Source organism: Protopterus annectens, chromosome 3.part1 (assembly GCF_019279795.1).
Source record: "Protopterus annectens isolate FY-2018-M chromosome 3.part1, PAN1.0, whole genome shotgun sequence".
NCBI classification, from domain to species: domain Eukaryota; kingdom Metazoa; phylum Chordata; order Ceratodontiformes; family Protopteridae; genus Protopterus; species Protopterus annectens.
In genome coordinates, this window is record NC_056732.1 from 1,454,455,902 (window position 1) to 1,454,483,401 (window position 27,500).

The 27,500-nt window shown below is 39.8% G+C and overlaps 1 protein-coding gene across 1 annotated transcript in view; it reads left to right on the forward strand.

The window, feature by feature from the left end:
* The window catches only part of ADAM22 (ADAM metallopeptidase domain 22), a 2,281,988-nt gene that overhangs the window by 1,835,531 nt on the left and 418,957 nt on the right, over positions 1-27,500 (forward strand). The window contains exon 21 of the mRNA XM_044066314.1: positions 1,549-1,654. Within this exon, the coding sequence (XP_043922249.1) occupies positions 1,549-1,654 (106 nt within the window). The remainder of the gene's footprint in view (positions 1-1,548; positions 1,655-27,500) is intronic.

Sequence of the window (27,500 nt, forward strand, 5' to 3'; positions counted from 1 at the left end):
TACACAAATCATGGCCCTGCCAATGCAAGATGTCAATCTTGGTATCAAACCTCATATATTGGTTTTCTCCTGGGTTCTAGTGTCCGCTGTCCCTACATCAAGGTACTTAAGGAAAGCAGTGCAACAAAGACAGGCAGGTACCACATTACAGCGAACATGTTTTTCATGTGTGCTGGGTTCTAATACCACACTGAGGAGAATTTATTTAGTTAGTATGAAGAAGATTTATCTGTTTCCTTGTGGATAACTGAAGTGATGGCAAGTACACGGTACTCTCATTTTCTTAAGAAGACTTTTGAAAATGGATGTTAAGATACATGAGGTGGAACTTGTTGCTCTGATCCCAGTGGTTTATGACAGTGTAAATTCCATGCTGGAAAAACAAACAGCTGCTGTATTTGCTTTTCTTATTTATTTATTTGTATTGTTTATTTAGTTAGTTAGCTAGTTTGTGGCTTCTTTCTTTCCAGTGATGAGTTTTCCCAATGATGTGGAAACTGTACACATCCTGGTTTTTGTATACCACAGTACAGTACAGTGGAATATTCTGCTGCACCCTCCATTTTGGTGACACAGTATATGTCCTGTCCTTGATTTAGTGACACATTCTTTGCCATCAGTTTTATTGACAACTTGACTATGTCTTATGGCACGTCCCACAACTGTTATTTTTGTGGCAAATTGTATCCTGTGCACCTCCAGCTTTGTAGTTTAGAGTCTATATTAGAACATAGAATTTTTAACAGTTCGAATCACTAAAGGTTGACCTTTAGTGATCGAACTGTTAAAACATCGAATGTTCAGAAAAAAATAATAAAAAAAAAAAAAGCTAAATGGTGTAGGCAGGGTGGCAAGCCCCCCTGCTCCCCCCACACCCCCGCGCTACTTAAATATACCAACTCCGAGACCGCACTACATTGAAGTAAACGGAAATCTCCCATTACAGAGATTTCCATTTACTTGTTCGATGTTTGGCAGTTTCGCTCTTCTCTTTCGAGATTCTAATATAGACCCATAGTTTAGACTGTACAATGTCTCAGCTTACTGGCACACTGCTCTGTGCCACTTTTACTGCCCATTGTAGAGGCATAGTTTATGCTTTGGTACTGTTACACTAAGAAAGGTAGCTCAGTCTTATTCTTGGAATCTCTTGTGTACTTTTTAGCTTACAAAACTGTTTTATTTAGTTGTGATCCTGCCTGTTGTGAAGGTGTCATGTTGATTGGCTTAGTCTTTTCGTCATAATGCCTGTTGCCATTAGCCTGGAGTACAATCTGGGAAAATATCCGCACTGGTTATAGGTTTTGGCACTGACAATCCCCATCATGTGACTGAGTTGCATCTGTCTGGTGCCATAGAATGTGAAGAGACCCCACACCTGATATGCTGAAGGTAATGTTTGTTGACACTTATTCTTCTTGTTGTAGCTCTCAGGTTGTTTGACGGCAAAATGAAAAAGAAAAAAAAAAGTAAATGTCCCAGTAAACTAGGACTGGATTACTTAAGCTTGCTTTATTAACATTGGTTTGAATTCTGTATTTTCCTTAGAGGCAACAGTTTCAGAAGATTATTGCTATGAAAAGCTAAATATCGAAGGGACTGAAAAGGGCAACTGTGGAAAGGACAAGGACTTGTGGATCCAGTGCAAGAAAAAGTAAGTCTCAGAGCTTCCTTTTTGTTTTGGTTTGTCTGTATTTGACTCTGTTGCTCATTTCTATTTTTATCTTCAGCACATAGGTGGAGTGAGATGTGTTTTTAAGTGTGGTAAAACTGTCAGGAGTGGAACAGTTTGCATAACCTGGGAATGCCAGAAGGAACTAGATTGTAGCATATGTCTTTCTGAGCCAAGATTGTCCTATTCCTGGATCTCTGCTCACACCCAAATAGCAGCACTCATCTTACACAGGCAGGATGATGCCTGCCTTCTTCCTCCTTCTGAATGAAATTATATAAATAGCTTTCCTTTCTGTCCATGACTTCTGTTGCCGGTAAAATGCATAAGAAATTGCACACTTTACTACAGGGCATAGGCTGTTATTCCTGAGTTAAATCTGAAACAAATAATACAGTATACAAAAACATGTCATACAACAATGAAAAATTAAAGTAAAATAATATGTTCAGCTAATTTATCAACTGTAGAGTCTGAATACATGTGCCAGGCAAAGCAATTCTTCTTCTTCTTCTTTCGGCTGCTCCAGTCAGGGGTTGCCACAGCAGCTCAACCGTTTCCATTTCTTCCTGTCCTCTGCATCTTGCTCTGTCACACCAACAACCTGCATGTCCTTTCTCACCACATCCATAAACCTTATCTTAGGCCTTCCTCTTTTCCTGTTACCTGGCAGCTTCATCCTTAGCATCTTTTTCCCAATATACTCTGCATCCCTCCTCAGCACATGTCCAAACCAATGTAATCTTGCCTCTCTGGCTTTGTCCCAAACCTTCCAACCTGGGCTGACCCTCTAATATACTTATTCCTAATCCTGTCCACCCTAGTCACACCCAGTGCAAATCTTAACATCTTCAGCTCTGCCACGTCAAGCTGTGACTCCTGCCTTTCAAAGCAATTAGACAGGAGAAATGGCCCGTAATTGTTATAATATGCTCTTTACTAGTATACTTGTTGTAGACTCTACCCCGCCAAAAAGCCTTAGATTAAGGAATGAGCATGTAAGTAGTAGCTTGAAGTCAGAGGTATAGCTAGGGTGGGAAAAAAGGAGACAGCTGGCCAGGCATAAGAAGTCGGGTAGCGAGATCTTGAATACCAGCATTCACTTTCTGAATCCTGATATTTGCACTTACTGAAGAACTTCAGTGCTTCATATGCAGTCTGTTGTAGTATAAACATCTTTAGTCCTTTTAAATGTTAATGATACTATTGGAATGAATAAAAAAGATCTATACCTACTTTGGTCCACACTAGCTGTGACAAGGAAATGTATAACTAGAAAGTAGAAGTCTTCACAAGAACCTACTCTGGAATAATTCTTGAGATTGATGGAAGAAACAGCGACATTAGAAATCAAGTTGAAGGAATTGAGAAAAAATGTTAACTCTTATTGAGACATTAAAAATGAACCCTAAATAATTAATGTGTAACTTTATACTTTATTAATTGAATATTATAAATTTTTGTTACTAATTTCATATATTTTATAATTTTTTCCCCTCCTTTGTTCACGTCAATTGTATATAGTGTATATAAATGTTTATAATACTTGTTTATTGATGACTGTATTGTTAAACATTATATTATTTGGAAAATAAAAAATTATTTGAAAAAAAAGAAATGAATGTACTTCAGCATTCCCTCTGTTGTACTTACCTATAGAAAGCTGTTTGTTACATTTGTAGCAAGCAGTTTGCTGCAGTCTAAAGACGACAAATGACCTGTTTTTTTGTCAAGTTAAACTTGAGTGGAGCACCAGATGGGGGAATATCCCAGGGCACTAGAAAAGCTAACTACAGCTCTGCATTATGCTTTGCAGGTGTTTTGATTTATTAACTGTAACACTTTGTCTTGTGTACAGACATGGTTGACAACATCCGATATAAACAATTTGGTGCTGTAAATCAGGAACTCAGAAAAGTATTTTGAGTGGTTCAAACCATCTTTAAGATAATGTTCTAATCACTTACAGATGCAATACTGACAGCTCTGTTTAAAGAAAATCAAGACTGCTTAGCACGAAAAATGACCGTTATTTTCTTTTGCTTGCTAAGCAGCAGATTTAAAATCAAAAACATGCTCATTGCCTTAAATATACAGAATTGTAAACTACATGGAAAGTTTTTAGCGATTAACAGAAATACATTGAAAGTTCAGTATTTAATTAGTTGTGCAGTGACAGTAGGGTACGCTGAATGTGAATAGAATGAACAATGAGCTAGCAGAAGATACTGGAGTATCTTAGTCACTTATTTTTTTTATATCCTCTAGTCTCTAATATCTATGGCTAATATAAGCAAATGTCTAAATGTAATAATAAATGTATGACTATAATAATGAATGTCTCAGTGTAGTTTGCTTATGGTCTTGGTCATGTCTGAACATGGTCATTGAACCCAACTCACTCTTGCAAAGTGAAGCAGAATCCCCAAAATTCATGTAATTTACCAGTTCAACTCATCTGGCAGAAATTACAACAGAAGACAATGAAGGGGTCTGCAAAACCATAATCAGCAGGCCCCATGCCTTGCCCTCATCCCCCTACAGCATACCTGATAAATCACATAGCATTCAAGGTTCCATCCCCATGCCTAGGGACCTAAGTCACTTAGGGTGACCTCAGCCTGCCTGAAAGGAGGCAACAAAACTGTCCATGCCTGCGTCCCTTTCCCCCCAGAACATGACTTGACCATAAACATGTAAAGTTGATGCTATTCTGTGCCCAGTGAGGCATGTAGCCACAGAAACTCCCTTGGCCTTACTGATCTGTCTTTTCCTCTTAAAGTGTATCCATACCCTGTCGCAGTCTTCCATTATCTCCTTGGCACCCAACACCCAAACTGGTTTTGTATGTGTACCCGGTTGCAGTATTTCTGATATCCTGTATGCTCCAAAAAAAACAGTCAGTCTGTATGCTGTCCTAAACAACCAGGCCTCACATTTATAGCTGCATACCCCTGCAAAGGTTGGCACTCAGAATTACTGAGGACCATGAGTAAATGCTCATCTTTCACTCTAGGTTTCCTCCCACTCCAGTACTGCAACATCTTCTCTACAACAAAAGCCTGAGTCAAATCACAGTATTCCTAGGCCTTCTGATACTAACTGCCACTGTATAAGCCCCTCCCGGCAATGCCCAGTGAGACCTCTTATTCTTTTACAGCAAGGATAAACATTGACCATCCTCTGTACTCCCCACCCCTTGCTCATGCTTGTCCTAATGAATGTAGCAGTATGTGTCCTTTATGCTGCCCTCATTCTTAAATGTAAGTATATAAAATAAAAATAAAATAAAAAAATAGTTGCCAGTCTCCTGAGTCTTAATGTAAATGTGAATCCGCCATACTGTTTTCTGTACCTTGAGTATGCAGCACTCTGAAAGCAATGTTATTTAACATGCAAGCTAAGACAAATGCCCTCATCAAATGATGAGCACTGCCCATTCCCCCACATACTCAGTAAGCAGACCACTCCCATGTTACCTGTCTTGAACAAAATCTGTCTGATTGCAAGTCTTTGATGAGTAACTGAGCCAGCAATGGCATTGTCCAGGTCTTGAATATACTGTGCCCTGAAATTAATGTTATGTCATGCAGGTTAGCATAAACACCCTAACAGATGCCACAGCACCCTCTGAAAATTATTGTGTAAACTAATCACCCCCATATTATCTGCTCTAAAAACATCCTCCTGTTCTGCAGCTTTTCATCTCAAACATATAAGTCCATCCCAATGGAAATAACTCTAATTCCTTAACTAACTAATCTTATCTTGCTTGTATCCTGTTCCCCACCTGAGGCTGTCTTTTGCAAACCACTTTACCTGTGAATTGTACCCTCCCAACAAATCTCCCTTTGTTTTAACTACATAACTCACAAATCCAAAGATCAGTGATTTAGATTTGTTCAGCACTTCATGTGTTACTCAGACTGCCACAGTGACAGCACTATATTTATCCCATATTTCACTTGAGGTTCTCCCCTACCACTTAATAGATTCATAGGTTTATAGCAGGTTACTAGGCTAGCAGCCCTAGAGCCCTTATAAGCCTAGGCATGTTAATCCCAAGTTACATCAATTGTCTTTGGTTAAATGCATGTAATTCACAGAGCGCATCTATGATAAACACTCACTACCCCTGTCCATGAGGGACATGGGTGCCACCCCCAGGGTGAATTTGTGGTTTCCCATCCATTTGTCCAGGTTGGGCTTGAATAGGGTCAGTGAGGAGCTGTACTTCATGTGAACTGGAAGTTTATTCCAGAGTAGTGGCGATCTCTGGGAGATATATCTGTCTCTCCAGTATGTTCTGTTAAAGTTACAAGCTAGGTTAAGATCCTTAGAGGGAGTGACTCTTGTGCAATTTGACTTGCGGATGAGCAGCATATCCATCAGGGCAGAGTCAAGGACTGCCCTGTATGCCAGGCATAAGTCATCTCTCAGCAGCATATACGATACAGAGTACAGTGACAAGGCTTTCAGTCTATCCATGTAATGTCATGGTTTGGAGGCACTGTATTTTCATGGTGAAAAACATGTGGTCTCTCCAGCTGCTGCTGCTGCAGGTGTCTGGTGAGGTACATGCAGAAGGGAGCATTGTACTCTATTAATGGTCTGATGAGGATCAAGAACAGTATCCTTAGACATGGATGCGATGCCCTTACTTATGAGAAGTACAACGTAGAAGGATTTCCTTACCACTATGGAAACTTGGTGGTTGAAGTTCAGATTGTCGTCTACCTGTGCTTCCAAATCTCACACCGCTGGGTTTGAACTTATGAGGATGCTGGCAGTATAGTTATTAGCAGGGAATTCTGCTTTGCTAAAGGGGATAGTAATGCACTTTTTTGCATTTAGTTTTAGACAGTGGCTGTGGCACCAGTCATTTGTCTGTGTTAGCCCCTCCTGTAATATGTTAATATTGTTGGAGAGTTCAACGATTACATCCACTTTACAATCATCAGTGAACTTGGTAAGCCAAAGGCCATCTACTTTAGCATGGACTTCTGAGAAATAGATTCCAAACAGTAAAGGACCCAGCACAGATCCTTGTGATATGCCACTGTTGATGAGTCTACTGGTAGAGGAGGAGTCATCAACTTTGACAGTATGTGTTCTGTCATTGAGCCAATTGGCTACCCATCTAGTAATGTAGCAGTTAATCCCCAGCTGGGAGAGTTTCTCAATGATACCTAAATGGAGGATTCTATTAAATGCCTTGGCAAGGTCAAGATGGGCAATGTGCACTGTCTTTCCTTCATCCCGGGCTATGGTGACTTTCTCAAAGAAGTCTACTAGGGTTAGGGTCTATATTATATAGTCGAAGTTTCAAAACTTTGAACCTCACATGAGTGAACTCATATGAGCGAAGTTCGAAACATTGACTATATAATAAAATTAAAAAAAAAAAAAAAAACTTACCTTACCGCTCTGAGCACCCCCCCCCCCTACTTAAATATGCCAACTCCGAGAATGCATTCTGCACGTGAAAAGCCATTGACTTTCACCTTCGACCTTTCCGACGTTTGGTCATATGATGTTAACCATCTATGAATCGAACATTGGAACGGTCGCTCATCTGATATAGACCCTAGGGTTAGTAAGCATAATCTACCCTTAGTGAAGCCAAACTGGGCTGGGTCTAGAGTTTGAAAGTCACCTATGTCCTTATTGATAAGATCCATGATGATTCTTTCCATTAGTTTGCAGATGAGGTGGCTTAAACTTATGGGTCTATAGTTCCCAGAGTCGGTTGATGCCCCCCCCCCCCTTTGTGCAAGAGGATTACTGTTGCTGTTCTCCACTCAGCTGGAACATAGTTCTTAGGCTATGGTTAAAGAGAGCATCAAGTGGGTCAGCTTGGTCCTGTTTTAGATTGGTTACTAAACAACCTGGAATGTTATCTGGTCCCATTGAGGCTGTGCTTTTGGCTTTGGAGAGCACAGAAATTACCTGATCTCTAGAGATACTAGGCAAAGGAGTGGTGTCAGGTATGCTTTGGGATATGGCTGGTGTGGACAGGGGGGTGAAGTTTGCACCAAATTTGTCAGCTAGCAGGTTGGCAATTTCCTCTGGTATAGTATGAGTGGTGCCATCTGCTACCAGTTCAGCACATAGCTGGGCATTCCCTTTTAGATTTTGGACATACTTAGAGAATGGCTTATGATTATCCTTAGCTAGGGATGCTATTTTACATTTGTAATTAGGCTTAGAGGAATTTACAAGATTTCTGATTTTGGTTTTCAAGCTATGGAGAGAATTCTTCCCCTGCTGAGTCAGTTCCCTCTTCTTCTTAGACATCAGTTTCTTCCTTTTGTTATATAATCTGTTTGTTATATAATGTGATTTTCTGTTATATAATATGTTATCAATAGAAGGAAATTCCCAAATGTATGATATTTGGTTATTTAGGCTTCAACACCATGATCAAATGCCACACATAAGTAAACCCATCCTAAAAAGTAAACAACTTCCAAACTTAATATTACTGAACAATTGCATTAATTTGCGTGTGCATAAATAATATCAACCCAGAGAAATAGTAGTGTTTGCACAAAAGTATAAAAAGTAGGAAAAAAGTAATGCCTCCTTAAAAACGACAAAAAGCAATCCAAGAAGCCCTCCAAATAAGGTAAAAATATATAAGCATAAAATGCATAACACCTCCTAGATCTTCAAACATTAAGAAGAAAAAAAAAAACGTAATCAAAAATTACTGATTTATCACAGCTCTCCAACAATAGAAATTGTCATAAGCTAATACAAAGCTAATTAAAGTTTACTGTCAAGAAAACATAATAAGATTATACCTCAGGAGGATATAAGCAATAGAAAAAAAACTGCTAGCTTAGTAGGATTAACCAGGTCAACAAAAGATACGTAAAATAGATAAATAAATAATAAATATCTTCCAAAATTCAGTAGTATAATAGGCAATTTATAGGCAATGAAACTACCTCTGTAGGGGACTATTTCAAAATAACCAAAATGACTTACAAACATTAAAGTATAGATGATGAAAATACCATTATATAAAGCCACTTTCTTGTCCATTAGTACATATTAAAATAAATAGACACTTCGTCAATACTGCAGTATAGATCAATAAAAAACAGCAAAGTATTATGCTACACATATATTGCTTTTCTTAAAAGAAAAAATAGACATGCGCCCATTAAAAACACAAGAGTTTTAAGACAACTTTAGGCATACTAAGACCTCCCAAAGACAGCAGAACAAAATAAATGCAGCACTGAAATGCATTTTGATTTATTATTCTTGCAATATTAATGCATTCATTGACCATACTAAAGGGAGACAGATTAGTATTTTGTTTTAGAAAATGAAGTCTTTTTATATTAACCTATCTTTGACCATTTTGATTTCCCCCATTTGCTACCATGACAACTGTGTTGTGTGTAATTAGTTTCATCCCATGTGCCTATAATTTGCTAATGTTGAGGGTGTGGGAGGTGTAGGTAGGTTTGTCTCGTGGAAAAAAAAAAAAAAAAAATATATATATATATATATAAAGTATATGGTGTTTTTCGCCATCTCTGCTGAAGATTGCAGCTGAGTGATTGTGACAGATTGTCAATGATGTTGTGTGACTTACTCAAATTTCTGTGAGTTTTATTAGGGAGCCAAATCAATAACTTAATTAATAAACAATAACACATTAAAACATACAATTAAAATGTAACAACTTAAAACAGCATATCGTAAGTTCACTGAGGCACTCAGTGATGTACATAGTTGCTATGATAACCTTGGTGCAAAATGATACTCGGCCTAAAGCTTCATGTCTTATTGCATGCCTGGGCTGACGTCACACAACAGTCAACACCCTGTCTTGCCTTAAAAGTTATATAACCCACACTCAGATTGGGTCCATTCCTGTAACCAGTTACAAATTCAAACTGAGCCTTTTTGGACCACTATAGTCAAAATAGCAAAACGACAAGGAGAAATCAGAAATAAGATCATGGTTCCTCATTAAATGACAGACTCACTGATTTGATGTAATGTGTACAGTTGCTGTAATCCAGTGGTTGGGGAATATCTGTAAAGACAAGACAAACCCATATAGCATTTTTAATATTGTTTTTCTTTTGTGATTGACAACTATCCAACCACCTCTACTCATTACCCATCACCAGCATAAAAGCTGATTGTATTGTGACTGTCATTTCAGCCATACAGCTATGAGTTTTTTTTCTGTTTTTTGACTATAAACCCCTCTCATATCAGCTGATATACAAGCTTGCAGATGTAATGGCCTGCTGTATTTTGCACTGTGAGCATGCCCATTCCTGCACATGCTTAATGAAAGATAGTGCATGGAAGTGGCTTGATAAAACCAAGGACATATTTCCAGCTCATATGTTGTATGTAGTGTACCTCTCTATCCAGTACATGCAGTCAGTGTAGTGACCCAGATGTCTCCCTCCATCTAGGATGGATAGTTTGGCAGTGGTCACTCACTCCCTCTCTCTGTCTCTCATTGATTCTTCCACTGCCCTAGTTATTAGTCAGTTCTAGGTAGTCTGTGTCGCAGTCAGGACATCACTCAAAAGTGTCACTGAGTTAAGCCCCCCTCCATATTAAATGTAGTCAGCAAAACATAATTTTCTATACTAGTCCAGATTTGTCCTAAATTCAGTATAATGACTAATGCTGAATCCGTGGCTAGTAGCTTTAGTTTGTATTTACAGATGTGAGTGCTACAGTATTAGTAACTTGGTCTTAAAATATATTAATGTAAGGTTATCCAATACCAAAATGTGATATATTATTCTGTTTTCTCTTTCTATCATTTTATTTTATTTTATTTTATTTTTTGGCTTTCTAACCATATGTATTTAGGGGTTCATATTAACTTGTCAAAAACTCAAAAGAGTGAACGCTCTTTGATCGACAGCTAATATTCAAAACCACAAAAACTCAAACGGCCGGAAACAGCATTTTTTTTTCTCAAGGGAAAAAAAATTGCTGTTCCCAAAAAAAAAAAAAAAAAACAAATCTGAAAAATTATATGGTGCTGCTTACTGTGATGGATTTGAAGTCTTCTTAAGACACCCAGTCTTGCTGGCTGGATTCTGCTGAAATCAAAGTCTGGTTATATTTGCATTCACAGTCTGTTGCATACAGAAACTTGCATACACTGATGAGAGAATATACTTTGCAGCATCAACTTAGAGCAGTAACAAATAACTTTTTATAATAAACCAGATGGACTAACGTTTCAGCTTAAAGTACTGTTCCACTTTACTTCTCATATAGTACAGATGGTGTGAGAGATATAACATTTACCTTGGGACAAATGTGTCCCTACCAATACCCCTAACATAACTGGATTAATACAGATCTTTATATACAATTTTAGTCATGTACATACATATACATTTCCTCTTGGTATTCTATTTTGGAGAATTGCTCATCCTGTAGAAACAATACTGATTGTTGCAGATGCTGACGCAAACTGCTGACTTAATGATATTATTTTTCAGCTTTCCTGACAGTGGGAACATCCTGTTTTTTGTCCTTAGTATTCTATTTGTATCTTTGTAAATGCAGAAAAACATGTTTTTTAAGGAAACATATTGTGTCCATTCTTTTTATATGCAGAAAAACACATTGTCACAGCATTCTTTAAAAGCAGATTTTGCATTTTTGCACATCCTGTTTTTAAGTCTGTAAGGAAGAAATGTCCATTCAGCAGATTCCTTATTTTCCAAGCCACGGTCATTTATAATCAAATATTGCTAAACTCTATTTCTGCATTTAAGCAAGCATTATTTTATACCTTATTTGTGTTACATATTTGTAACAGAATTACTTTCAACCTTAAAACCCTGTTGAGCATAATCTTACAAAATCCACAAACAAAATAAAGTTGGGGGCTTCACCCTCCACACCCCCCAAACATGTGGGGTGTGCCCCACACACCCCTACTTAAATATACCAACTCCGTAATCACACTACAGTGGAGGAAAATACAAATTCCTGACAATGGCCCAGAGATTTTTTTCCCTGGGAAAAAAATTGCTGTTCTGGCCATTCGAGTTTTTGTGGTTTCGCATATTAGCTGTTGATCAAAGAGGGTATACTCTTTTGAGTGTTCGACAAGCTAATAGGAGCCCTGTATTTAGTAAGGTCATAGAAAACAGCCAAGTTACTTGTTAGAGACAGAGATAGAGAGAGAGATAGGTAAGTAGACATACAGGCAAATAAGCAAAAAAGTAAACGGAGAGATAGATAAATGGATAGAAAAACATTTGCTTGCTGTTATATCATTGCTAATGTAAAGGTTTCTGATGTTTTTAAATACTTATTAAAAAAGTATTTATCGTCAGGTTTTGAGTTGGAAGACTTCAGCACTTCCCTACAAAAAAATTGCATGCATACTCACACTGGTTCTAATTTTTACTCTAGGGGAGCTACTAGACACCCCCCCTACCAAGAGAATATGTAGTTGTTAATAAAGACTAGATATTCTTGCACAGGTTTGGCTCAGTTTTGTAAAGAATTGCATAGCAGTCCACCTTTATTATTATTTTAAAAGGTGCTGTAGATGGAAGTGTGTGCATCTTTGTGTGGTCTGTGCGTTTACATATTTGTAACCGGGCTAAACTGATAACCCTGAGGAAAGATGAAGATTTATTGACTTCTCCTCTGATCACACAATAAGAATGGGGATCAGAGGGGTACAAAACTTCTTCACAAGCAGTGGTACACTAACTCTTTATAGGGCTGGCCTAATTCACCAAAAATACAACTGTTTTATGACAATACACCTGCAGCACATTCCAGAAGGAATCCAACTGTCTTTTCTTTCTAAATATCAGTAAAGATGTCATACAGTCTTCTGAAAGCTGATGCAAGAACATATTTTCCTTGTGTTCACATGTTGGCTGATACTTGGTGGTTAATTTGTAATATAGGCTTCTGGAATGCAGGCTTTTGAAAGAGATTTTAGACATACCATTTTCATGTGTGGATACAGAGAGGGTTTTGTCACTGTCTGAAAATGATTGACTACTTCTCAACATAAGTCACCCAGTAAAATTAGCTGCAAAGCCCTGCCAAATAAATATGGTAGTCCTGAGCTTCAAAATGTCTGACTGACAGAAAAAGAGCAGGGCACAGAAAGATGGCATACTTACAAGATGCTAAAGTGATAGAACAATGTAAAAACATTAACTCTTCCATCTCAGAGGCACTAAATCTTAGTGTATACACTAATAAAAAGGAAAAATAAAAATCACCATGGGTCTCAAAAGAATTGGTAGTAAGGAACAAGGGAACCTTAGTATAATCAAGAAATATTACAAAATGTAGGATAAACAGGAAAGAGAACAGCATAATATTGATTTCAAGAACGGAAATTCCATACCAGACAGTTCGGCAGAACTAACTCCTTGAAAAGAAATTCATCTAAACAGTTAAATACACTTAAACTTTAAAAGTCTTCACCCACACATCCCTTAACTTAAAATTCTGAGGTCACATAGTCTTAGAGAAAAGGGGAATACTCAGTTTGGCAAATAAGTTGAGTTGTCCTGTTTTGTTGCAGTGCACTCCAGCAGATGAATTTCAGTTTATAACCTGACAAGTCAGTTATAAGATATGTACTTGCATTGAAAACAATGTCCTAGCGAAACACATCATGCAAAAGGGCTCTTTACATTCTTTCATCTTTTTGGTTTTGCAAGAGTTAGATAGTATGAGGATCAGTGTTTTAGTTAATATTACAGAGAGGAATGAATTGAGATGGATTCTGACATTTCAAGCGGTATGAGGTTTTTGGTTGCGTGAAATGTTATCCCTGAAACCACATCTTCAGTCACACCCCCTTCTAAGGTGATTGAGTTTGTGGGTTGACATTTTACCTTTATTTATAGTTAGTTTGTATATGTCGTAGAATTACAAACTTCAGTTTATTTTTTCAATTTTTAGATTCTTGAAACACTAAGTGCTTAAGTGTAGTAACTGATTTTATTATGAGTTTTTCAGTCATGTGATGTTTTTACTTTGATTTGAATGGATGTGAGTTGATTTGTTATCATATTTAATTGTTTTAAGTTGATTAGTATTTCATTAATCTGAAGACGCGCCCTGGCTGGCCTGGCACGAAAACGCTCATTTTATCATTAAAAGTTTCTTATTTTTTTTGGCTATGTTTTTTGTTTTCATTTGTTTGGTCTTTTGAAATTCATTTGTTTATTTCATTTGAAGACTTTATTTTCCAGATACTGGTGAGCTTGTTTGTTGGTAAAACTCAATTACATGATATTATATACAGATAATGACAAAATGAGATATATACATATATTATATACAAAGTGAATATCATAGCTGGCTTGAAGGAATAAAGTCAATAGATAAATGACATTATACAGAGTGAGTGAGTGAAAAAAACACAATATATATATATATATATATATATATATATATATATATATATATATATATATACATTGTATTTAGAGAGGATGAAATCAGAGTTGCCGCACTGAAAGAATCACAATCAAAAATAGAGTCAGAGCAAGGTATGTGTATGGAAGAAGGAAATGAAGACGTTAGGTTATATGAACAGAGAGACGGTAGTTACATTTTCTTCATAGGTTCATGGGTTCATAGGTGGTTACTAGGCTAATGGCCATAGGGCCTTTACAAGCCTAGCTATGTAAAACATGGTCATTGTTAGCAGAGTAATTCTATGATCAGCACTGAATACCCCTGTCTATGAGGGACATAGGTGCCACCCCCAGGGTGAATTTATGGTCACCCATCCAATTATCAAGGTTGCTGTTAAAGAGAGCCATTGAAAAACTCTGCTTCACTTGTAGTGGGAGCTTATTTCAGAGGAGTGGTAGTCTCTGGGAAACATATCTGTCTGTCCAGCATATTTTGCTAATATCACAGGCAAGTTTGAGATCTCTGGAGTGAGAGATTCTTGTCTCATTTGAATAATGGATATGAAACATTTCCATTAAGGCAGAGTCAGAGACTAATGTATTGGCCAGGCATAGGCCTCTGACCAGCCTGTATGATATAGAGTACAGTGACAGTGCTTTCAGTCTTTTCATATAAGTCACATTTTGGAGGGCCTGGGTTCACTTGGTTAGAAACTTCTGTGGTCTGTCCAGTTGCTGCAGGCGTCTGGTGAGATATATACAGAAGGAAGCATTGTTCTCAATTCGTGGTCTGATAAGGGTCACGTACATGGAGTTATAACCTCCTTAGTCTTGGATGTGACATGCTGATTTATGAGATGCGCAATGTAGAAGACTTTTCTTACCACTATGGATACATGGTGATCAAAGTTTAGATTGCTGTCAACCTGTGTTCCCAAGCCTTGTACCACTGGGTTTGAGTTTGGAGGATGCTGTCTATATCACAATTAGCAGGGGCTACTACTTTGCCAAAGGGGATAATGAGGCATTTTTTGCATGTCGTTTTAGTCTGTGACTTTGGCACCAATCATCTGTCTGCATCAGCCCCTTGTGTAATATGTTTACATTGTTGGAGGACTCAGATTGCTCCCAGTCTGCAGTCATCTGCAAACTTTGTAAGCCACAGACCATCTACTTTTGCCTGGACCTCAAAGAAGTAGACTCCAAACAGTAGACACCCCTGCACAGATCCTTGTGGTACCCCACTGGTCTTACTGGTGGAGATGGACTCCCCAACTTTAACAGTGTGCATTCTGTTGATGAACCAGTTGGCTACCCATCTAATGATGTATGGGTTAATCCACAGCTGGGAGAGTTTCCCAGTGATTCCTGAGTGGGGGATTTTGTCAAAACCCTTGGCTAAATCAAGAATTTGCTGGTTTGCCCTCATCCAGGCCTTTGGTGTCATTCTCAAAGAAGTCCACCAGGTTTAATATGCAAGATCTACCCTTGGCAAACCTAAACTGGGTCAGGTCAGGAGTTTAAAGGCTGTCTGTGTCCTTGTTGATGAGGTTCATGATGATTCTTTCCATGGCCTTGCAGATGAGGCTGATTAGGTTTATGAGTCAATAGATTTCTGGGTGGGTTGATGGACCCCCTTTGTGCAAGGGGATTGCTGTTGCTGTTTGCCACTCTGCTGGAACAAAGCCAGTGCTCAGGCTATGGATAAAAAGAGTGCCAAGTGGTTCCTCTAGGTCTTTTTTAGATTGTTTAGTAAGCAGCCTGGAATGTTATTTAGTCCCACAGTGGCTGGGTTTTTGGCCTTGGAGAGTGCTTGTATGATCTGTTCTTTGGAGATACTTCGTAGAGGACTGATGTCAGGAATGTTTGGGGTATGTCAGGTGAGTATAGGGGGGATGAAGTTATTCCTAAATCTGTCAGCTAACAGGTTGGCAATTTCCTCAGGTTTGATGTGAGAGGTACCATCCACTATAGGTTTGGCACAAAGCTAGGCATTCCGTTGTAGGTTTCAGACGTGGCTAAAGAATGGCTTATGATTGTGTTTAACTAGGAATGCTAATTTACTCTTGTAACTAACCTTAGAGGACTTTGCAAGATATCTGATTTGCTTATTCACACTTTGGAGAGTATCCTTCCTCTGTGAGTATGTTCCCTCTTGTTCTTAGATATCCGTTTCTTTCTTTTGTTATATAGCGTATTTACACTTACAGTCCACAAGGGTGGCTTGTTTTTTTGGGAGGACCTGGTTTTAGTCTTGTCAGGTACAGCTGAGTGAATACATTTGTTTATATGGCTATATAAAGCATTTGTGTACTCCTCTGCATAGGAGTCACTGTTGGCTGCATTAGCAGGGGCTTTGAAATGTTTTATACCCTTGCTTAGTAGGCTATAGTTTGCTTTGGAGAAATGTTTTCTTTTTTTTTTGCTCCTGTGGAAGTGTCAGGTCTGATCTTTACTTCAAATGATTGATTCATGGTCTGATTTTACCAGGGAGGGCAACACACCTGGGGTAGTGCAGTAACCCCCTCCCCATGTTGGTGAGCTCCAGGTCTAGGACATTTGAGCCCCTTGTGGGGGTGCAGACCAACTGTTTCAGGGCATTTGAATTAACAAAATCCAGGAACCTCACAGTGATCATGTTTGTGCTCGTGTAAGTCACCCAGTCGATGGAAGGATAATCGAAATCTTCCATAACCAAGGTGTTTGGCTGTATACTGAGCAACACTAGCAAGTCCAGGTAGGCGGTGTGCTTCTTCTAGTCCACTGTGGGGGACCTGCAACTAGCAATGATGTGGTGGTGTATTTTGCATATAGTTATTTCAACCTGGAGTAGCTCAAGAGAGTAGTACTGTTTTACCAGTCTTGAAGTGTATTTCGATTTAATGAAGATGGACACACCTCCATCTTTGGTTCTTGGGTGCTCGCTACGACATTGAACCAAGTGTCAGTGACTACACAGACATCAGCATCTTCCAAGGTGAGGAGTGCTTCCAGGGAGTGCAGTTTACTGTTTAGGCTCCTAGCATTAAGCAGCACGACTTTGAGTTTGTCTCTAGTGGATTTCCGTACATCAGAAGTTTTGTTGTTTTGACATTGCCAAAAAAAGGCACTATGGGGGTTGGCAAGTGTCTTTGCCAGTATCTAAAAGCCTTGAGCAGACGGGTGAAGGCCATCTCTGGCAAAGCAGCGTGGTCTGTCAACCATGTCTTCCCAGGCTGTCAGGTACTGGATCCCCCTGAAGTGATACCAGAAGCTAAAACAATTATTGAAATCAATCATTTTTTTCTCTGTATTGTGGCATTATCCTAGGTGAAGGTAGAATGCTGTTTAAGGCTAGGGACATACCTGCCTGGGACACATAAGCTGAGAGTTCATTCATGTCTCTCTTCATATAGTCAAGCGAGGTACATGTCAAGTCATTGAATCCAACGTGGACTATGACAGAGTCATAACGGCAATTGTTGCTGAGTGACTTGAGTGTGTGTGTGATTTGATGGATCCTGGCACCTGACAGGCAGCTGACTGTGACCTTCCCCTTGTCCATCCTGGTGAGGGAGACATCTCTGTGTCTCAGTGTTGAGTTACCTGTGACTAGGGCACTACATTTTGAGGTGTTTTGCCTTAGGGACTTAATTGTTGAGGGTCTGAAATGTGTGTTATGCGTAGTGGTGGATTCTGTTTATGTACCAGTATGTGCAGGTTGTTTGCACTTGGGAGGTGTCCAGTGTTTTGGTAGGCTCTTAATGAGTAACTCCGTGCATGTGGGTTTATGTGTCTTGACCTTATCTTGTATGAGTGGAGAGGTGTGTGTGCTGACAGCCTCTTTGATGTCTTGTTTATTGTTACATGAGAGGACTGATTCTAGCTTAATGGTATAGTTACATCTCACACATACTGTATTTCTTTGCTTTAAGAGCAAGTGCTTGTCAGTATACATGAGGCAATTGCTACACTGCCTCAGGATACCCATGTCAATCAGGCTGGCTGGAGAAATGTTGGGAAACTAACTGTCCATAGTAGCAAGTAATTCTTAAGTACTAATTTCCGAGAGGGCAAATTAGATCAGCTATTGCTCTAGGATTAACAAGGGGACTTATTCTATAGAAGATGAGAGATGGAAAGTGGGACAACACTGCTCAGTGCTTAGCTGAGTTGCCTGCAGCGCAGAAGTGCGCAGCTTCATTGCCCGCCAAGCAGTATGGAACCTGGTAGGGTTTCACTGACTGGTGTCTAGGGAAAAACAGTTTCTAGCCCTATGCTTCTATACAAGGCACTGCTAACCCCTGTTGCACAATGTGCAGCTACACGCAAACACAAGCCTTATATACAGGTGAAGTTAAACAGTTGTAAACTAGTCTGCCAATAGGAAATCATACCAATGATCTTTCCTCCAACGGTCCCCAGCTCAGACAAGGTTATAGCTACACTCTTCTGCTGCAAAGGTGCAGGGGAGCCCTTCTTAATGTAAGATGCCTGGATTTGAGTTCAAGTGTATGAAAAAAAAGGCTAGATTCAGCAAGTCTGGATCTAGTCTATGTTAACTAAGCAATATTTCAGTGCAAAACAAGTGCAGGTCATAAGCAGGCACAAACAGAAAAAAACAGTCAAAAGGAAGAAATTAATGCAGTAAAACAGTAAAATACAGATGAAAAAGTGCAGATCAAACTCAAAATAAACTTAATTTTTTGTTCTTATCTTTGGATGGCTTGGATTCAAACAGAAGCACTCTGTACCTCTGGCAAAGGATGCCAAACACAGAGCAGCTTTGGCTAACTTAGATTAAACCAGAACAATGACATTTAGAGTAACTAGAGTCTTGAAATGTGTTTTTTTATTTATGAATGGAAAAAGGGGTAGGATGAATGATCTTTAAGAAAAGTAGGGAGAGATTCCAGAAGTTTGGGACCAATGACTGATAAAGCATGGTCTGTATAGCAAATCATAGATTGTGGGGTTTGGAAGAGAAGTCATGAGTGGTTAACATGTCTAAGATTGTATGTTGGTTCATCTCAGAATATTCTGAAAGTTAGTAGATTGAAGGTGCCATTCTTGATAAGTTTAAGTAGTTGAGAGGCAAGTAGAAAGTCAGCATGTTTCACAGGTAGCCATTTAGCTTTTTCAATGGTTTTGCAGTGTTGTTCATTTCTTGAGGCATTAGAATTTGACTGAATGGTGGATACATTTCTTTTAGAAGTTGCAACAGTTACCAGGAGACAGTATTCTTACTGAGTCGGTAAGATACCTTTACCTGTGACATTTTACAGGGTCTGGATAAAAAATGGTAAATTCCTATTAGCCCAGAATAGGAGAGATATTTGTGTGTGTGTGTGTGTGTGTGTGTGTGTGTGTGTGTGTGTGTGTGTGTGTGTGTGTGTGTGTGTGTGTGTGTGTGTGCGCACGCACACATGTATGTAGTCCAGTTGGAGCTGAAAATTTAGGAAGGGCTCAAACCAAATCCCTAGGCATTTGACTGAAGTGATATTTTCAGTTGTGTTATTAAGATGATCAAGAATTTTTAGAAGCCTGGGGATGGAAGTGAGCTTTTATCTAGTGTCAAAAATCATTCTTTTTTTGTTTTAGAGCAGTTTAGCAGTAATTGTTTATCACTGGTCCATTGAATAAGGGTATGAAAATCAACCTGAAGTTTGAGTTCAAGAGAAGAAACAAAATGGTTGGAGTGGAATAGGACCATGTTATCAGCACAAAGCAGAAGTGGAAGATGGAGTAAGTCAAAAGGTAGTTTGTAAATGTAGATAGAAAAGCAGGGCGGTGTCAGAATACATCCTTGAGGGATGTGTTTTTGCAGAGGGACTGATGAAGAGGTTGATGAGCTGAAGTTAATTGAGAAGTGGTGGTTAGAGAGGAAGTGTTTGAAACAGGGTAGTGTGTTACTAATGTCTCTTTCAGTAAGGTGGTCTAGGAGAATTGAGTGATCGACAAAATCAAAGGCTCTGATGAGGTCAGTAAAAATTGCTTCAGTAATTAGGCATTTGTCCATTCCAAGAAGAGTGTTGTCACTGAGTATCCAGATAGCTGTGTATGTACTCTGACCAGACCAAAAGTCATGGTACAATAAAGTAATGTTTCCAGAATATTTGCAGAGGGCTGCCTATAAGATAAAATAGCCAAAACAATAAAAGGAAAGCACTGCTTTGGGACTCAAAAACACATTTTTAATATGACTTTGTATTCTGAGCTATTTTAATGCATCAGAATCACTCAGAATGTTTCCTGTTATATTTTAGTATGTTTTACCACAAAATGTCCATCATGGGGCCTGGCCACACTGACATGATCTTGTTTTACTGGTTCTCAAAATCCATTTTATATCTTCATTGTATAGGTATGAATAGGCACAGTGGCCTAATGGATAAGTCCCACCTGGGTCAGTGATTTTTTACCTTTAAAAATTCAATAGATTGCATACTAGGAGCAGTCATATAATCTATTCAAGACACTAATATCCTCCAGGAAGGACTAACACAGACAAATAACTAGTGCCAGAGCCATGGTTTAAAACTTAATGCCTAGAAATAGATAATAGTACCCTTTGGGAAGTCAGCTACCATAGGAAAATATCACATTGATAACACTCCCCTAAAATTAGACACAATAGTCAGCAATTTGAAGAAGTATGTAAACAGAAATCTGGCGTTTGGCTAATGTGTGTGTGGCAGTAAGGAAATCATTTTATTTTGCTCAACTTATAAGCAACAGTATGACATCTAGGTCAAAGGAACTCATTACCGCACTGTATTTGGCCCTCATCAGACCTCCCTTTGAGTACAATGCCCCCTTCAGTATGTAACTGCCCAGGCACATGGAACAGCTGGAACATTCTCAGAGATTCCTATAAAAAGAATACACGGTATAAAAAAAACTGTCATGTATGGACCACATCAAAGACCTATCCCTTAACTCTGTGCCCTAGAGACTATTTAGGGGTGATGTATGCCTGGCGTACAAGATATCCTTGGATCTCGCTCTGATGGATTTTTTTTTTATATCCACAGAACAAATAGCATCAGAACTACTTTATCCAGGTACTTAAAGCTTGCTTCCAAAATAAACGGGACATGCTGGAGGGACAGTTATGCGTCTTTGAGAATACTCCTTCTCTCGAACACGCTTCCCATCCATGTGAAGCAGAGTTCATCATTAACCTATTCAGGCATAACCTGTACCAATGGATGGGAAATCAGAAATTCATCCCTGATCTGGTCCCCTATTTTACATGCCCTACTAATTATCCATGTTTTAAACAGTGGCTTTTGTTCTGGATTCAACTAAAAATTCTACCAGAGCAGGTCTTTCACTTAGAATTCCCTAGTCCCTTTCTCTTTGCCAGCTAGGGAAGGCAGTCTCTAGCATGCAGTACAAATGTCTTCTTTGCCTCTTTTCATTCTGTTGCTTTTCCTTCTTTAGCTATTTGCAGCCAATATCTTGGATCCTTTGCCAGTTTTCTCTAGCAAATTCCATTCCTCTCTTGCATACTCTCATTAGCTCTGATTGCAGTCACCCCTGTCGTTCGAATCTCCTTTCTTCCTTCTTGTGTTGGTTTAGTTCTTAGGATACTTTCTGTTGATTTATGAATATAGTATTGTGTATGGATGTTATTATTCTACTTAAGGATGTGCATCCAAAAATCTTACTTTGACCTTATTTCTTTATTTTCTCCCCTGCTTCATCATCAGCCCTTTTCGCTTTGAATATCTTTCTGCTTGTGTTATGTATATGAACCTAAACTGTGCACCTCTAAAATATCACTTCAAATGAAGTACTCCTATACCTCCTTGTCCTATTGGAAATATCAACTTATCGCAGGTGATCCTTTCCCTCTTCTCCTCCCAGATAAAGTCCATCAACTCTTAATGTCCACAACTTCTGTTCTGGGTGATAAAATATGCCTGGCCTGAATATGAAACTAAAGAGACTAAATCATTTTCACTGCTTGTATCTTGCTATCCATATCCATAAACATAAGCTTCCAGTTTCTCAGTTTTTGTATTATATTTTATGTAGTCTCTTCCCACATATCCTTAACTGCCAAAACAGAATTTTAATTTTAACCCGTACTCCTAAATGCTTCATTTTATTGCGTCCCCATAACTATGGGCATTGCTGACCAAGTCATATGTGTTTACATAGTTTAGAGCTATAGCATTTGTTTTGTCTTCATTCATTTTATATGCCCAAAAACATGAAACTGCCTCAGATCCATCCTTTTCTGGTTTTATCAGGTACTAAATAATATCATCTGCAAATAAAAGCAATGTCTCCTGATTACCATACCAGTTATATCCTTCAATTTCTGAGTCCCTTAATTTCTTTGCCAAGAAATCTAAAAATAACACATATAACAAAGGGGAATGAGGACACCCTTGACTTGTTCCTCTGTTCAGACACAACTTATCAGAGAGGAACCTTTCCACTTTAATTTTTGCCTCCTATCCCTCATGTATCCTCCTAATCAACCTTAACATTTTGTCAGGGAATGCAAATGTTTCCATTGCCTTACTCATAAAATACCATCTTACTCCGTCAAATGCTTTCTCTGCATCAAGACCTTCCAATAACAGTGGTATTTTCTTACATTCTACTTCCCTCTGGATCATCATTGTTCTGTTAATGTTTGTCAGATGTTTGCCTCCCAGCCACAAAACCAAATTGATTCATATCTATCAATTATGTTAGCACCTTTGCCATTATTTTAGCTATTATAAACGTAAATACTTTTTTAATCTTGGTTTAAAAATGGAAATTGGCCTATATGAAGCTGGATCTGACAGGTCATTACCATCTTTAGATATTAAAGCCACCAGAGCTTTCTTTATAGGTTCATAGGTGTGTACTAGGCTAATGGCCCTGGGGCCTTTACAAGCCTAGCCATAGGATTACCCTGACATGGTGCCACCAGACCTCAGTTCCCAGTGCCTCTGTTGAGTAGAGCCACTGGCGTTAACCCCAGGGTGAATTTTCTATTTCCCATCCACTCATCAAGATTTCTCTTGAAGAGGGTCAGCAAGGTGCTCTGCTTGACATGTATGGAAGTCTGTTCCATAGCATGGGCAGTCTCTGGGTTATGAACCTGTCCCTCCAGTACGTTCTGTTGATTGTGGTAATGAGGTTGAGGTCTCCGAAGCATGTGGTGTGGAGGGATTGGGATTTCTAACAGAGCTGGGTCAGACATGGCTTTGTAAGTCAAGCAGAGATTGCCTCTAAGTAGGCGATATGAGAAAGAGAATAGTTGGAGTTTTTTGAGTCTGTCCATATAGGACACATGTTTATGGCCTAGGATCCTCTTTGTGAGGTACTTTTGCAGCCTCTCCAGATGTTGCAGGTGTCCAGTGAGGTACATGCCAAATGGGACATTGTACTCGATGATTGGCCTAATGAGGGAAGAGTAGAGGAAGACAATGACCTCTATTTCTTCCTGGATGCAAAACCCTTAGTAATGAGATGTGCCACATAGAAAGGACTTTATGACCACAGTGGCAATGTGGTGATCAAAAGAGAGGTCGGTGTCAACCTGTGTTCCCAGATCTCTTATAACGCCTTCCACGTTCAGTGGACTACCGTCAATGTGGTAATTCATGGGAATTGGGTTTTTCCCAAAGGAGATAATGACACATTTGTTGGCATTGAGCTTAAGGCCATGGTTCTGACATCAGTTGTCGGTCTCAGTGAGGCCATTCTGTAGGATGTCAACATCACTTGGGGAGTTAATAATAGCTCCCAACTTGTATTCATCTGCAAACATTGTCAGCCAGAGTCCCTTCGTGTTGGCCTGGACTTCAGAGAAGTAGATACCAAACAGGAGAGGACTCAGGACTGAACTCTGTGGGACTCCACTCATGACTAGTCAGCAGTCTGACTTGGAGTCAGCTACTTTCACACTGTGGGTTCTATCTGTGAGCCAGTTTGCAACCCACCTAGTGATATAGGTGTTGATGCCTAGCTTACTGAGTTTTTCTATGATTCCTGAGTGGGGGATGGTATCAAAGGCCTTGGCCAGATCAAGGTAGGCTGTATGAACCACCTTGCCTTCATCCACAGCTCTGCTGACTGACTCAAAGAAGTCGACCAAGTTGAGCAGGCATGCTCTACCCTTCACAAAACCAAACTGTGTGGGATCCAGAGTCTGGAGATTCCTTATATCCTTGTTTATTACATCCATGATGATGCATTCCATAGCTTTGCATATCAGACTCATCAGGCTAATGGGGCGATAGTTCCCAGGGTCTGTAGTTACTCCTCCTTTGTGGAGAGGGTTGATTATAGCAGCGTGCCATTCGCTAGGGACAAAGCCTGAGGTGAGGCTGTGATTGAACAGGGCACACAGTTGAGGTGCCACTTCACTCTGTAGTTCATGTAGAACGCAGCCGGGGATATTGTCATGTCCCATAGAAGCTGTATTCTTGGCCTTGGACAGTGCTGTTTTAACCTGTGCAGCAGTATTACTGGGTGACTGGCAATCTACTGGTATTGTGATTGGTCCTTTGGGGGGGGGGGTAAAGTTGGCACTGAATCTGTCGGCCAGTATATTGGCAATATCTGTTGGCTCAGTATAGGAGGTACCATTGTGGAGCAACTCAGAGTAAATCTGGGTATTGCCATGGAAATTCTTTAAATAACTATAGAAGGCCTTGTGATTGTCTTTATGGACTGCTGCAATTCTGTTTTCATAGCTAGCTTTAGAGGATTTGATGAGGGATCTCAACTTTTTGTTGAGGCTGATAAGGGAGTTTTTCCAGTCTTGGGACTTCACCTTATTCTGCATCACTTTCCTCCTCCGGTTGTAGAGTTTGTTTATGGCAGGGGACCACCAGATTGGCTTCCTTTTTTTTTGGAGGAGAGCGTCTTGGTTCTATTGGGTATGGCGAGATCCATGCATGCATGTATGTATGTGTACATACAGTGCCTTGGTGTATGATTCGGCAGTCATGTAACTATTCCCCATTTGCATGGGTGCTGTGAAGTTAGCCACCTCTGTTTTTAGGAGCCCAAAGTTAGCTTTGGAGAAGTTTTTCATGGTGGTTACCTTTGGGGGGAGGGGGTTGGAGGGATGTTGATTTCCAAGGTGATTAGTTTGTGATCGGATCTAACCAGGGAGGAGCTGACTATTTGTGTAGAGCAACGGTCGCCCATGTTAGTAATGACCAGGTCAAGGATGTTGCGATAGTGGGGGTAAGAACGAGCTGGTCCGGGGCATTGGAATTAATGAACTCCAGGAAACGTTGGGCAGGTGTATTGGTACATGAGTAGTTTTCCCAGTTAATGGAGGGGTAGTTGAAGTCACCTAGTATGAGAGTGTTAGGTTAGACCCTAATATTCTCCAGGGTGCTTAGGAACATGGAGTGTGAGTCTTGCAACATATTTGGGGACCTATAGCAGGCTACCACCTGAATTGCTGTTTTACCCAGTGTTAGCTGCACCTGAAGTATCTCTGATGCTTTATGTTGGGCAACTAGTCTGGAGGTGTGCACATCCTTTATGAATATGGAAACACCACCACCTTTGGAGCTTCGGTCCAAGTTCTGAGGCCGAAAGGTGTGGAAAGAGTTATAACCTGGTAGTGTAGGGGTGCTTTCTGCTACCTTGAACCAGGTCTCTGTTACAGCACAAATGTCGATGTTTTCCATTTTAAGGAGTGCTTCAAACGAGTGCATTTTGAGATTTAGACTTCTAGTGTTGAGCAGCATGACCCTCAGATTGTATTTGTAGCTGTTATGGTGGTAATTTGGTCTTTGGAACAATGCCTAAAAAGGCACTATATGGGTGGCAAGAGCCTTGGCCAGTATCCGGAAGCCCAGGGGTGACAGGTGCAGGCCATCTCTGGCAAAGTATCTAGACAGATACTGGATCCTGTTAGAGTGATACCAGAAACTTAGCCAACTGTTGAAATCAGTCATTTTCTGCTTGTACTGTGGTATCATTCTGGGTGATGGTAAGATGCTGCTCAGGGCTAGGGCCATAGCCACCTGGACTGCATAATCCAAGAGCTCCTCCATGTTTCTTTTCATGTATTCCAGGGAGGTACATCTCAGATCATTCACACCCATATGTGCAATGACTGAGTCATATTTGTACCTGTTGTTGAGGGACTTGAGTGCATGCATTATGTGGCGGATCCTGTCACCTGACAGGCAGCTGTTACTTTCTCCTTATTCAACTTAGTGAGTGGGATATCAGTGTGCCTCACTATCGAGTCACCTATGACTAGTGTGTTGGGCATGCTGTTTGGCCTTAGTGGCTTTGGTTGACTGGCACACTGTTTAGGAGAGATATGTGTCTCGTGATTAGTGTTGTGTTCTGGTGTGTTTCTGCCTTGGAGTTCTCTGCTGTTTGGTTAGATTTTTATTGAGAGCCTCCGTAAAAGTGGGTGTGGTTTGTGTTTTTATATGAAGGCAGTGCTGGTGTGTGTTTTGGAGGGCTGTGTGTTCCATGTGGTGTGGTGTAAGTGTTAACCTTTCCTGTCCTGACCAGCTATTCCGGTCTGGCTGGAGAGTTTGTGGCTTCCAATTTGGTTATATAAATGCATCTCTCACAAGTCTGAGTGTTGGGAGGTAAGAGGAGAGGGTTGTCAGTGTACATGAGACAGTTGCTACATTGCCACAGGATGCCCAAATTCACCAAGTTAATAGGAGAAAGAACAGGGAACTCACCTTTAGACATGCCTGGAGGGGTGGGCATTAATAATAAGTACTGGAGCTGTTTCTTTGTAGAACGTTTAGTGCTGATAGCACTTTTGTGTGCTACAATAATTGCTACAAGAATTCTGGTAAAGTGCTAGACTAATAAGCTAGTAAAAGTGCAGGTGAGGAGAGAACTAGCAGATCTAAGGAAAAAATTGAAGAGCAGACTTTGGCACTGCTCATAAGCTTACAAACTGTCCTGGATACAATAAATCTGTATCTGGACTAGACTAGTTACAGAAAAGGTAGGAAACAAGCGCACACGCAGGTATTTAAATCAGAAAGTTGAAAGAGATGGAAAGACTGCCCAACCGACCAATAAACTACAATTTCTGGGCCAGAATTCACTCCTCTTGTGGTAGATAGGCTACCTAGTGCTTACCACTCGCACTGATAAGCTAGAAGGCTTCCCTCCAACACAGAAAGGCTTGGGGGGCTCAGAAGCTTGCATACAGTCCTGGATACAGCAACTCTGTATCTGGACTAGACTAGTTACAGAAAAGGTAGGAAAAGCACAAACACAGGCTTTTAGACCAAAAAGTTGAAAGAGATGGAAAACTGCTCAAATGGCCAATGAACTACAATTTCTGGGCCAGAAATCACTCCTCTTTTGGTAGATAGGCTACCTAGTTCTTACTACTCCCACTGATAAGCTAGAAGGCTTCCCTCCAACACAGAAGGGCTTGGGGGCTCAGAAGCTTACAAACAGTCCTGGAT